We start from the raw sequence: 13,992 nt of genomic DNA on the forward strand, positions 1-13,992 counted from the left end.
ATTCCCTTTGCCTACCTGCCAGGAATTCTAGCGCCCGCAGCTACTAGAAAAGACATGCCCGCTAACTCAAAGTCACTACCTACAATCACCAAGTCTTGCGGGAGATTTAGTACCTGCTAACCTCCTGAATAAAGGGCAAACTACACCAGATGAAAACACCACCACACTAGGCCTTGTATTGGGTGACTTTAAGATATAGCTGTGTCACATTCTATGGGATAAATGTCACTAAAGCTTTTAATGCATACAAATCAGGTAGAAGGAAATGAAGAAAAACTCCAAGTTTTATATTACAGAAGCTATTCTAAATAGTAAAGAAGCTGATTCTCTACTCTAAAAATCATGGCTCAGGAAACTCAGCTCACTAGGAATTTCTTGGACTAAATCCCTGAAAGTATCCATCATGGTGGAAAATATATACAGTGCTTTTAGCTGAGCAGTTGAGTAGGGACTCATACTACAGATCTGATCACTTCTATGTTCCATGATAGAGGTATGTACCCTGAAGCATATGTGTGTGCATATATGTGTATGTGTGTGCATAAACATGTTTAAATACATGTGTATGTGTTATATACATGTGTATATGTGTGTATTACACATATTTATGTAATGAATATGTATGTGCATATGTTTATATACATATGTACTTGTATATATGTGTGTATGGAGACAGAGAGAGAGTTTGTTTCAGGTAGTTCAGGGGCCAGCCAGGAACTATCTACGTACTTAGAAATAATTTTGAACTTCTGTTCACCCTGCCTGTACCCTCTCAATGCTATGAGCATAGACATGTGCCATCATGTCCAGTTTTATGCGTAACTGGGCATCAAACTGGGGGTTTCATGCATCCTAGGCAAGCACTCTCCCAGCTCTACCTCCAGCCCAAAGATTGGAAAGAATCTAGTTGTATAATGGGAGAATGGCTAAAAAGCTGTGCTTCATCCATTCAATGAAACATATGCACAAGTGCAGAACATGCCACATAAATACATCACAATCAAGCACATAAAGATACTTACGGAATCATTCTACATGTGTAAGTATACATAAGTGTACAAAGGAATACATGTTTATATAATTTCTGACATATTCATAAATTTCATTAAAAATATCTAAGACATTGGTGAAATGCTGCTTTATGAAGTATTGGGGATCAAGACACGGGGGTTGGAGGAATATGTGAAGTCCTTTTTGTCTTTTGATCCATGTGCCATTTATAGGTGTTAACTGTTAAGATCAGCTCTGACAAAGAAACAGACATGAACAAAAGTAAATGTGCCACTCTAATGTCATTTCCCTTTGTGCACAGCTAACCCACAAGTGTAACAATGAGATACACAGTCAGAACTCTGTTGCAGTTTAGGCCCTATCTGCTCAACAGTGACCTTGACATAGAAACACAGTCAAAGTTCAACTAGGCTGCCTGGAAACCTCGCTAAAGCCACATGGGATATGCCAGTTCATATTTTCAACGTGTCCCAGTGAGCCTACAGTCAATATGATAGCAAAATCAAATGATCTTTGAAACCTGCCTGTGGTATCTTTACAAACCATACAAAACAGAGTTTATTTTGGCTTTTCCTGTGTGGCAGCAGGAGTCAAAGCCCAGCTACTGAGTTGGCCGGGAGAAGCTAGCTAGCTAATAAGGTTGGATCCAGAATTCTCAAGCCCCAAACCTTTGTCCATCTGGCAAAGAAAACACACACACACACATGCACATGAACACCCCACCCAACCCCAGGAATCTCCTCTTTCTAAATATAGTAGGCAATTGCCCAGTCTCCAAACTCACACTCCGCAGTACTCTGTGCCTTCCAACCAAGGTGAAATGAGCCTGACATAAACTCACTGTGGCAGCTTCTGGCCAAGCTGTTTTCCTTACTATTTCCTCTCTTCCCCGGTGACTCTGATTTAGAAAAAATTCCTCTAGCCACTAATGCTGTTTGCCCTAATCCTAACAAACATGCTTTTTCTGCTAAGCTCCCCAGTTTGAGTTTGGAAGAGTCTTTTCAATATGGACAAAGTATGGTTCATCTCCCAAGAATCTACAGCTCAGAAAAAGATACTAGACAGGTCCAAGGCTAGTAAGGATACCTGCATTTCCCATGCTACCATCACACACATGGTGGGGAGGGGCCTCAATCTTTCCTAATCATTGTCCATGCCACAAAAGGCAGCCTGTTTAGAATGCTTCCAATTAAACTAAAAAGCTAAGCTTCAGAAACATAATTTAGCACATCTTCACAAGCAGCAAACCAATTAGCTACAAGGAAATACAAGAACTAAATAATGGTTGTTGCAAAACCTATAGAAATTGGAATCCACAACAAACTCAGAATCTTTCAAATGTTGGGACCCACACACAGAGGCTGACATGGGAATGATCACTGTGGCACTTTCCCTAACTGAAAAACTAAAATAATCCAATAATCTAGCCCTCTTAAATAATCAAAAGGAATGCAGTGTACACATGCATTGACCTAGAAAATTTTAAGATAAGAGAGTCATGGGAAAAGTAAAACAAAAAATTATGCAGTAAAATCCCATTTTTAAGACAGTAACTGGGTTAAACTGCACAGAAAATGGATAAGAAAAGGAGCATCCCAAAGTGAATGAAAAGAGAATCCTGGTGCTGTGGGTATAAGTCAGAGGTAGGGCACCGAGTTCTCCATGTGAAACCCTTAGTGTGAACTCAGAACTGGGAGTGAGAAAGAAAAAGAGAAGCAGGGGAAGAAGGAGAGGGAGAGAGAGAGGGGGGAGAGAGAGAAGGAGGGAGGGAGAGAGAGAGAGAGAGAGAGAGAGAGAGAGAGAGAGAGAGAGAGAGAGAGAGAGAGAGAGAGAGAGAGAGGGAGGGAGGGAGGGAGAGAGAGAAGGCATTTACTCTGATATGAGTATATACTCATGAATTATGTATGTCAGTGTCATTTTAATTTGCCTCTGAACTAGGCCATCCATTCATACCGTTAATTTTCTCCCCAAACCTAATCTTACTGAAATGTTCTCTATTTCAGAAAACAGTAGAATCATTCACATAATAACTCAGGTCAAAAACATTTTGAGTCAATCCTGATTTCTCTTTTTTCTCTGATAGTTCACATCCAATAAGTAGCAAATTATGCCAGCTCTACTTATAAAGAACCTGGTGTTACCATCCTGGTCCAAGGTACCATGGCTCTTATTTCTATCCCAACATCCTCCTAATTGGCTGCTTGTCCCACTATCTTATCTCACATAACTCTCTCTGCTGGCCTTGAACTCTCTGTGCAGCTAAAAATGACTTTGAATTTCTTATCCTCCTGCCTACATCTGCCTCCTAAGTGCTCGGACTAAAGCTATGTACCTCCATACTTGATCTCAATAATCTTTTTAAAGCATAAATCAGATATATAGCAACCTCCCATGACAGTGGAAAAGGCCCAAAGTCTTTTCCAGGGCTCAACCGTCCTATGATCTAGGTTGCAGACTCCCCTTCCATTTCCCACCACTGTGCTCCAGTCACATCATAAATGGCATCACTCATGAATCTTCCTCTTGGCTTTTGTACCTGTCAACTCACCCAACAAAGACCTTATCAAAGTCCAGGCTTTAAAATACATGGTAAGAGCAGAGTATAATCTCTCAATTTATGCATGAAAGTGTTCTTTATTGACAAAATCAGTTGAAATGTACTAAGTTATAATTTTCAAAATTAAAAACAAATTCAATCATTAGTGTAAATCTAAAGATAATCACTTTGACTATAAGTTTATAATGGCATTCCTCCTTTGGCCAAGTTTTGGACATGTCATTGCCTTGACAAGATAATATAATTCCCTTCAGGAGTTGCTTTCTCCAACAGTTCTGTTGTCATAACAGCTTTCTAATTTTGTCATCTCTAGGGGTCTGCATCATTGTCTAAAGACTAAAGTGTCTACCTGTGAGATCCACCATGAGAGATGCTGATTGGCCTACTCAGAGCAGGGGTTTGAACCACTGCCCCCTAAAAACCAATCTCCTAAGTCCTTAGGTACAGAAATGCATGTGAGACTGTTGCAAATGGAAGTAAAGTACCCCCAAAATTAAGACAAATGGACCAAATAAATTAAATACTATTCACTTCATCATCAAAAGTTTTCTGGGACAAAGCAGAGGATAGTATATATGTGAACACACATTTCAACAAATAAGTTGCACCTATAGGCAATAAATGCATGAACAGATGCTCAACATCATTAGTCATTAGTGAAATCCAAATTAGAACCAAATGAGCTACATTACTCCAGTAGTTTGCTACGATCAAAAAGAGATCCTAAAAAGTATTGGTGAGACTAACAGAAGCTGGTGTGCAGTATGGCGCTTCTACCGTAGAAGACGATTTTGACAGCCATGTAAAAGTTAAACCTATTTCCTTTAAACCTAGGTTTACGTCAAAACTTTATGTATGTTGTCCATATAACTCAGCAATTCTACTCCTAGGTAAGAAATTAGAAGTGAAAACATAAAGGCATGTATGTAAACATTCTTAGCAGCAACATTCAAAACAGCTAACGGCTGAAACTCAGCTCAGTCTTCGAAACACAATACTCTCCAGCAATAAAAAAGAACCAATAGAAGCTGAAACACAGGTGAGCATCAACTCAACAAGCTAAGTGAAAGGGCCTGGGTGTAAACGGCCACATAGTCTATGACTCTACTTAGCTCCAATCCTCAGAAACAACAACTCTAGACACAGGAGAAGGGAATTAGTGGCTGTGTATGGCTTGAGAATGGAAGGCACTTGCAAACAGACATGAGGAAGCTTTTGGGTGACAATTTTCATCAACTGGATTCTGGTAATCGTTCCACAAGCCACTTAAAACATCTGAATTCTATGTCAAGTAAATTATTAACAGTGGAGCTTAAAAAAAAAACTACTGCCCCAAAGCATGCTGACCTGAAACAAACAGCTACTCTGAAAGGAATACATAGAAACACCATGGAATGTTCTTGGGAGACATTTGATAAACTGTCATGCCAAATGAAAGTGTTCCTGGTCATTCTGTAGGGAAAGAAAAAAGAGGAGAGGAAAAATCATTTTCATGATTTCAAAGGAGAAAGAATAGTGCTTCTTTGTGGTGGTTGCTAATAACCAAAATTGAACAATAAGACACTCAGCCATAAAAAGAAATCAAACTCTAGTATCAGTCATGCTACATAAAATAAGCCACATAGAAATTATAACTGTTGTATGATTCTAGAAATGCCTGGAACAATCAAATAAAGAAAGACTGCCAGGGTCTAGGGTGGGATGAGAGTGGGGAGTCATTATTTTATGGGTACAATTTCAGTTTGGTATGCCGGAAAACTTCTGGAACTAGAAAGCACAGACAGTTACACAACAATGTGAATGTACTCAATGCCACTAAAGTGTATGAAGTTATTTAAAAGCTGTTAAAGTAGTAAATTTTGTGCCATGTACATTTTACCATAATAATTTTAAAAGCCTGTCTTGGAAAATGAGAAAAAGAATCGGAACAGACATCCCACCAAAGAAAATACACTAACAGTAAATAAGTATGTAAAAAAAAAATACTCAGTAGAATATGCCATCAGAAAATTGGAGGGGAAAGTGGGGGAGTGAGCACGAATTCCTCCACCTATTATACAGTCAAAACGAAAACACTACCACCCACAGAGCAACAGGACCTCTCACTCGTTGCTGGAGGGAATGCAAAATGCTACAGTCACTTTAGAAGGCAGTTTGGTTATTTCTCACAAAACAATACATATTCTTATCATGATCCAACAATCACATGGTCTTTACCCGGATGGACTGAAACTCATGTCTATGCACAAAATAATTATGCTGGCTTCGTTCATAACTGTCCAGACTTGAAAGCAATCAAGATGTCCGTTAACAGGTAAAAGAAGAAACAAACTTTGATGCTCAGGTCCTCATGGTCGTGCATGGAGGAGACATGGAGGAACCTGAAATGCACAATACTAAGTGACACAAGGTAATCTAAAAAAGGCTTCAGACTGGTTCTAGCTGTCTGACAGTCTGAAAAGGGGGGCAAAAGTAGGAAGACAATGAAAAAAGCCATAGTTGGTAGAAGATGAAGAAAAAAGGTAGAACATAGACGGTTTTTTAGACAGTGAAACTATAATGACATTATAATGGGTACACTGTAAAAGTCCATCAACTGTGCACCACTGGGAAACTTTCATTAATAATAGTCTACCAGGAACCAGGGTATGGAATATGTACGGGCATGTGCAAGGCCCTGGCGTCAACCTCCAGCATTGAGCTAAAATAGAATCAATATTGGTTAATCAGCAGTAATAAGATGCACCAGGATTTTGAAAGATGCCTTAAAAATAAAATAGGGAGAAACCAGAAGGAAAAGACATTCTAAGCTATAATGAGAACCTTGTACATATTCCACTCAAATGTTCTGTAAACCTCAAACCAATCTGAAGAGCAAAAATCTAATCCTTATTCTAACGGTAGGAAGATGGTTCTAAGTCACAAGTATAGGTTAAAGATTAGAGATTACATGCAATTTATTTAATGCACTGTGAACAGAGAAGCATGCAGAGATGTTTTTAGAGCCAGTGTTATATAAAAACTAAAAAAAAAATCTTGTTTGGATTTAATTAGCTGTTGTTTATATTTGTATGAGTAATACTCCAAATGTCAGAATTGCAAATTACCACCATTTACAAATAATTAGGAAAGTCAATTTCTTTTCCTTTTCTTCACAAGTTGCTAAAGTGAATCAAAGGAATTGGGAACAACTTTTTGTCACCTGATCTATATTTATTTGTTCCATTTAGGTTTCTTGTCAGTAACGTACTTACTGCTCAGCAAATCAAACTGGCATTTGACATCTTTTGAGAGTTTGTGCCATTCAAGAACAGCTTGTTTTTGGGCCTGAGGCAAAGGGTTCAGCAGGCAAGAGCTCTTGCTGCACCACTATGAGGACCTGAGTTCAGACCCCCAGCGCCCACATAAAAAGCCAGTGTGGCGCATGTACACCTATAAGCTCAGAACAATAGATGGCAGAGACAGAAGGATCTGGGGGATTGCTAGCCAGCCAGACTAGCCAACATTGTGAACTCTGGGTTAAGTGAAAGTCCCTGAGTAAGTCAGAGAGTTGATAGAATGGGATACATGATATGTACCACATACCACAGGTGTACACACACACACACACACACACACACACACAGCGCTCACTCTTACCATGGGGGAACAAACACCTATCCTAAATGCTAAAGAAGTGGGAAAGGCAAATAGATTTTATAGTACACACTTAGTAATTACTGTTGTTTTAATGAATAAATAAGAAAAATTGCTCACTTTAACAATTCAGACCAAGAACAGGTTTTGGTCTCCCTATACAACACTTTATTACCCAATTAAAAATGAATCACTGATAATCACTTGGTAGTTCCCAAAAAAAGTGATGCTTTACAGAGACAAGACAGAAATAGCCACCCTCCTGTTCTATCCTTCTATCATACAAGGCTCTTTAAGCCTATGATAACAAGAAAATCTCAGAGTACAAGACAAAATATTAGCTAGCTTTGGCTGCTAGGGCCGGAAACCTATAAAGCACTAGTATGATCTTCTCAATTCACCTAGACCTGCCACATGGTTTCCCTTCTAGAAGAAGTCTACGTCTTCACTACCAGCATGTTTATTGAACATACTCAATGGCAATGCCAGGTTCAAACTTGGTTGCACAATTTCCTAGCTATGTGAATTTTGACAAGCTGTCCCAAAAATGCAGAAACAGGACAGTGCAGCTGGCCCACCATATCTGTAGATTTGGTCCTATGTTTCTACCAACCAGTATGGAAAATATGTGGGGGTGGGGTGGGGGGACCTGTATCTGTGCTCAACATGTGCAAACATTTTTCTGTCATCACTGCATAAACAATACAGTATGAAGTGATTATCTCCCTGGCACTCACATTATGTTATGTGTTAGCAGCAATCTAGAGCTGCCTAATGTATTCAGGGGGACATGCATAGGTTACATGCAAACAATAGAAGAGAGACTTGAGCATCTGAGGATTTGGGTATCCAAGATGGATCTTAGAAGTCTTACAGAATGGTACAATATGGGGTCCTTGGCATAAGGACTGGCACTTACTAAGGCTCAATAAAATGAAAGATGCTGGCTTTCTGACTGGGCTATTTGTTTATGTTAAAAGTCACCTTGAGAATATGAGAAAAGCAAAACAACAGTGATGTCAACATCAGGAACATCTGGGAATGCAATGAAAAGGGCACATCATCCATAAAAAGCAAAGAATCAGCTAATACAACATAGAGCTTTCATTTCATTTAGTAATAATGTTATCACCCCACAGAAGAGCAATCTGAAGTATGACTTTATTCACTATTATGTACTCAACCTAAGTTAACTAGAGGATCTGGATCTTAGTTTTGCTTTGGTTATTCCATCTGCATCCATCAAACTTGGTAGAATCTATACCCCTCCATGAACAGAAAACACAAGAACACACTTTCCAGACCCTGGGAAATAAATTAATGTGCCCTCACCTCTACTTGAACCCCCATATTGTAAAGAATGAAAGGCTTATTGACTCAACATTTCTCCATCTGAAATTCAGTTCATGAACTAAGTGATCACCAAAGTTGATTACTGCCACCTGAATAACTGCAGTTGTACTGTCCAGACTAGGCAAATATACAGAGGCAGAAAGCACAGTGGTTTGCCAGGGCTGCAGAGGTTGGGAGGAAATAGCAGATGATTGGTAATGAGAACAGACTCTATTGGAAATGACAAAAATGTTCTCTGGCTGACAATGGTGCCTGCAGACTGAAAATACACTATACCACTAAATTAGATGTTCTGAATGAGCAAGCTATATAAGACACTGTGAATTACATCTCAGTGATATCACTATCTTAAAAACTGCATTTCTGCCCCACTCATTTGGTCTGTCAGAATAAGGATTCTCTATTTCAGAAAGCAGAAGTCAAATTCAGAGGGGCATTCCCCAGCAACAAATCCAGAAATTGACTGTCAACACATGGAAACATGGTTCCCCAAAGCCCAAACCCCACAGGCTAACAGCCTTTCATGTCTCTAAAACCACGTTCAGTTTGTCATCAAGTCCACAAGAGTCACACACGAAGACCATTTGTACTAGGTGGTTTTGTGTGTCAACTTGACACGAGCTAGAGTCATCAGAGAGGAAGGAGCCTCAGCTGAGGAAATGCCTCCATGAGATCCAGCTGTAAGACATTTTCTCAGTTAGTGACTGATGTGGGAGGGCCCAGACCATGGTGAGTGGTGCTATCACTGGGCTGGTGGTCCTGAGTTCTATAAGAAGGTGGGCTAAGCAAGCCATGGGGAGCAAGCCAGTGAGCAGCACCATCAGCCCCTGCCTCCAGGATCCTGCCCTGTTTGAGTTCCTGTCCTTCAATTCCTTCAGGGATGAAAAGCAATGCTTAAGTGTAAGCCAAATAAACCTTTCCCTTCCCAACTTGCCTTTTGGGTATGGTGTCTCTCTGAAATACAAATCCTAACTAAGACACCATTACATTCAGCAAGCGTGTTATGCAGATGGTAAGGCAGGCAGGCAGGCAGCCTCTTTCTCTGAGAGGGAAACCTCACCCAACAACGAATAGGAACAGAAGAGACACTGGGAGACTTACGTTTCCCTCTCCTTGGAATAGCCACACTTGATACAAACACCACTGTCAGAGTTCTACCACTGTGCCCATCAGTGGCTAACGCACACAACTGTTAGAGATCCCAAGAGCTGACAACAGGAACCTCCGCCCCTTTCGTTTTCAGAAACACCAAGTCATATTGTAGTCTTGGTGAAATTAACTGAGAGGTGCCAAGGGCCCTGCTCCAAGTGTTGCTGCTGGGGGTGGTAGTTTTATTTTGTTGTTTTAACATTCACTGTGTCTTTTGGTCTCAGAGAGGTCAGTGTGGCTATATCCAGTTACAAAGGAGGAGCTCAGACTTAGTAAGGTGCCCAGAGTCAAACAATTAATAAGCACTGGGGTCAAGATTTGGGCCCAGAAAGCTCCAAAGCTCACCTATCCTCTGTCACTTCTACAAGATGGAAAGAAGAGCAAGACCTAAGCACACAAAACCATCTTGACTGAGAGAATGATCAGCTAGTGAGAGGCAGGGGTCCTGGGTGACTGAGTACCACTCAGGAAAGGTCAGAACAAATCACCATCAGCAATGACTGGGAATTGACCAGGCTCAACTGCACACCAAATGAAAACTCTCTAAGGAGTAAAATTTTCTTTTTTCTTTCTTTTTTTTTAATGTGTGACCTGACATGCCTTGTTGCTTATATTCTGTGTCCGTAGCAGGGATGGAGAAACCAGACAGAGCTCAGGGGGTTCATTTTTATGGAATTATTTTGTGGAGATTTAGGCAGATACTCAAGCAGATTCAAGAGAGGAAGCTCTGGTTTAGGCCAACCTAGAGGATAATGTTGCTTTGTGCAACGTCTTTGGAATTTGACAACTTGTAGTTGAATACCTTGAACTTACCTTGGACAGGTTACCAACTTCTTGGGTGCATGGTGTCATCATTCACAAAGTAGAAATAACATTAAAATGATGTAGATAAACTCTGGCAACCCCTGGAGGTCATTTTTATCATCTCTGATTATATACACAGACAAAGGAAATCTGAATCCAGACAGAGATCTGTAGAAGTACTGGTTACAAAACAAAACCAGTGCTAACTTTATAACTGGACAGAACTATGTATCTGTTTTTAAGCTGTACTGGACAAACACTGAGTTTTCATTGACACACATGATCTGGTTGAAGAAAACCAGTATACAGGAACTACTATGGTGTACAAAGCAGAAGGCACACAATACCTAAAATGATGTGAAAACTCGTTTTAAGAAATCAAAGAGGTCGCATCAGTCCCACTCTCTGTTAAAGTGGTAACAGTGGCAGAGGGGCACAGTTAGTCCTAAAGCTGGATGAAGAAAGACCAACATACCGAGCTTACCATCAGTATTTCCACCAAGCCACAGCCCAACAGTGCAATGATTCTTACTATCCAATGAATCCATGTGCCTCAGAAATAGTAGAAGGCGAATTGCCAGCCACCCAACACACCTTCCTCAGAGTCAATGTTCATATACAAAATGCAAGTCCAAATTCCAACAGGTTTGGTCCTGCAGGTTCCATTCTGGGCAAGAAGGATATAACAGACTGAGAGTTCTACACTGTCGAGAATTACATTTTTTATCTCAGACCATGCAGCTTCAAAAACTCTGGGTTAGTGATTCTCCAAGCCTATGTTCTCATTTGCAAAATCAAGAGATACATGAGATTAACACACAAATAAGCCATGGCTGCCACCGAGTATTGTGCCTCTGTAGTCACAGGGCAGCCAAATATCACTGCTACATCCTGGTATTCAATGCAACGCCCAGCAAACAGAAGGCATTTCATGTTTGCAGAGTGAAGCAGAGAGTCAATTGAAGCTAGCCTGAGGTCTGCCATGATGGTATGGAAGATGCCTTTAATCACAGCACTCTCGGGAGGCTGAGGCAGGAGAATCATGGGCTCCAGGTCGCTTGCTCCCTCATCTTTGACAGAAGCGTCTGCTCCTCCCCCTCAGGTAAGCCACAGGCTCCTGCAAAGATCCTGCCCTGGAGAACCTCCTGATGTCTGCCCTGTGCTTTTATTTCACCCCCAGAAGACTGGCACTTTCCCTGACATTCCATCCTCTCTCCTAAATTTTAAAAGCATCAGGCTTACTAAATGGCATCTTGGCCCTTAAACCTTTCTTTAAAGAACTCTTCTGGGGAGCATTCTCACAGCTAGGATCCTATTCTGGTGAGGCAACCATTCTTAGCTGAAAGATACCATCTATTAGGAAACCCATCACAGAGACAGGAAAAGTAAGGAGTCAAGACAATTGCACTATCTGCCTCCACTTCCTGAGTATCAAAATGAAAAGATCGCCTGAACTATTTTTAAAATGAACCCAGTGAAAAGGTCCCCTTCTGGCCCTGCAAGGTGCTCAGTCCTAGAATGCTCTAATTTGGCCACGAGGAGAAAACTCTGGGCTTGCTCTGCAAAAGTTAGGTAGCATGAAAATTTTAGCACACACATACACCTTACACCAAAAGGGGGAAACATTTAAAATGGCTTCGCAGAATCTCAGGAACCTTTAAGATAAGCTTAAACTTGTCTTTTCTGAACGAAGACTGAGGACATTAATTCCCTCTCAGCCTTTTGAATTTTCAAGGATAGACGAAGGGGGTTGGGGGGGGCGGCGGGTGGAGCAAGGGAGCGGGAGAAGGAGAAAGACGGATGTGTTCGTTCTATTTTTAAACCTTCGCCCACAGTTTAGAGTAAAGGAACACTCTGGTTCTATACTCCCACCCCTGTCACCTTCTGCTGAGCACAAGAATCAAAACCTGCACACGTACACCGCTCTGATCTATGTCTAGGGACTACTGTCAGTGCTCCGAGGAACACAGCTAACCAATCACTCCAACGCTAGAGAACCTGGCAGTCCGGACCAGGCTGGAGCTGCGCGCAGGGCTCACGCAGAGCTCAAAGCGGTCACCACCCCCCTTTTCCCAGGGATGGGCAGCGCCCCCCTCGGCACGCTCCATTCCCAAGCCTGGACAACGGACTAGGCTTCCGGGGCGAGCAACTCGCCCCCTAAAAACACCGAGCCGCGGTGGAAGCGTAGAAGCGACGGGTTTCCCAGCAGGCTGCCCCAGGCTGGGCGCTCTGGCCTCAGGGCAGAGACACCTGTGTCGCACACACCCACCCAGCCTAGAGTGCCACCCCATAGGCCACCTTCCGGCGGTCCCCGAATGCCGAGGGCTGGGCGACCAGACTCCTCCTAGGCAACTGGCTCGCTCTTTTCTCATATCCTTCTTGCCTCGGACGAGCATCGACACCCGTCACTCAGCACGGGGCCGGGGCGGAGGGGGGGGAGGGTGGATGAAAGCCGGCGGCAGCGCGCGGGCAACCCGGAGCCGCCGCCCCGAGCCCTCCCGGTGCCGCTCGCGACACTCACTCTTGAGCGCGCTAATGAGCGACTTCCCGTCCTTGATGAGCTCCTTGATGAATTTGTTGGTCTTGTCCAGCTCTGCTTCGTGGGACTTGAGCGTCTCTCGGAAGTGCGGGCTGTCGAGGCAGCAGTCGCTGAACTCAAGCGCCGGGAGCCCCATCCTGCCCGCAGAGCCCAGCCGAGAGGACGCGCCTCGCGCGCTGCCCGGCGGACAACCGCGACGACGGCCGATCCACAGGTGTGGCGCCGGCTCGCCCCGCGAGCTGGGGGTCAGGGGCAGCGGCAGGCTCGAGACCGCAGCCGGGACTCAGCCGGACGGCACGCGGGCTGCAGGCGCGGCGGCGGACCCTCGGAGGCGCCGGGAAGCGAAGGAACGCGGCCACCGCCTCCCGCCTCCTCTGCGGCTCCGCTCCCCAGCACCCTCGAGCGCCTTCTCACAGAAGCCTCGGCCGCCCTGCCGGCGTCCGGGCCGCCCGAACCTGCTAGCGATGACCTAATCCCCGGCAGGGCCAATCAGCGTGCTTGCCTCTGCCCGACCCCCAGGGCTGCCCGGGGACGCCCTGCCCTTCCGCGGCTGTAATCCAATCAGACCTTTCTGGAGGCGGAGCCTGAGCATGGGGGCGGAGCCCACACACCTCTAGGTCTGCAGAGCAAGCCCCGCCCCCCTCCCGCTCAGAGCCCCTTGCTGCAGTCTGCGGTGGGTGCGCCCCCCCCCCCCCCTCCCGCCACCCGAACCTGGCCCACCCTGGGCGGCCCTAATCCGTGCCAGTAATGAGACGTCTGCAATCTAGGGAACCGAAGAGCCGAGCAGGAAAAATCCCGAACGAGGACTGCCGTTCGCCCCAGCCCACTGGGCACTCCTGAGCCTTCCTGCCTGCCCTCAAAATACAACCCCTTGCCCAGGAGGACTCGGAGCGCCTCACGCCCCGCTGCCAGTCCCGCAGAAGGTGTTTGCTGCCTTAAATCA

At 43.8% G+C, this 13,992-nt stretch overlaps 1 protein-coding gene across 1 annotated transcript in view; it reads right to left on the minus strand.

Annotated features, from left to right (window-relative positions):
- Arhgap26 (Rho GTPase activating protein 26) overlaps positions 1-13,470 on the minus strand; it is a 381,582-nt gene extending 368,112 nt beyond the window's left edge. Inside the window, 1 exon segment of the mRNA XM_021226648.2 lies at positions 13,032-13,470. Coding sequence (XP_021082307.1) covers positions 13,032-13,185 — 154 coding nt within the window. The 5' untranslated portion in view covers positions 13,186-13,470.
- Positions 13,471-13,992: the final 522 nt, after the last annotated feature.

This window comes from Mesocricetus auratus, unplaced genomic scaffold, assembly GCF_017639785.1.
Source record: "Mesocricetus auratus isolate SY011 unplaced genomic scaffold, BCM_Maur_2.0 Super-Scaffold_6730, whole genome shotgun sequence".
Lineage (NCBI taxonomy): Eukaryota > Metazoa > Chordata > Mammalia > Rodentia > Cricetidae > Mesocricetus > Mesocricetus auratus.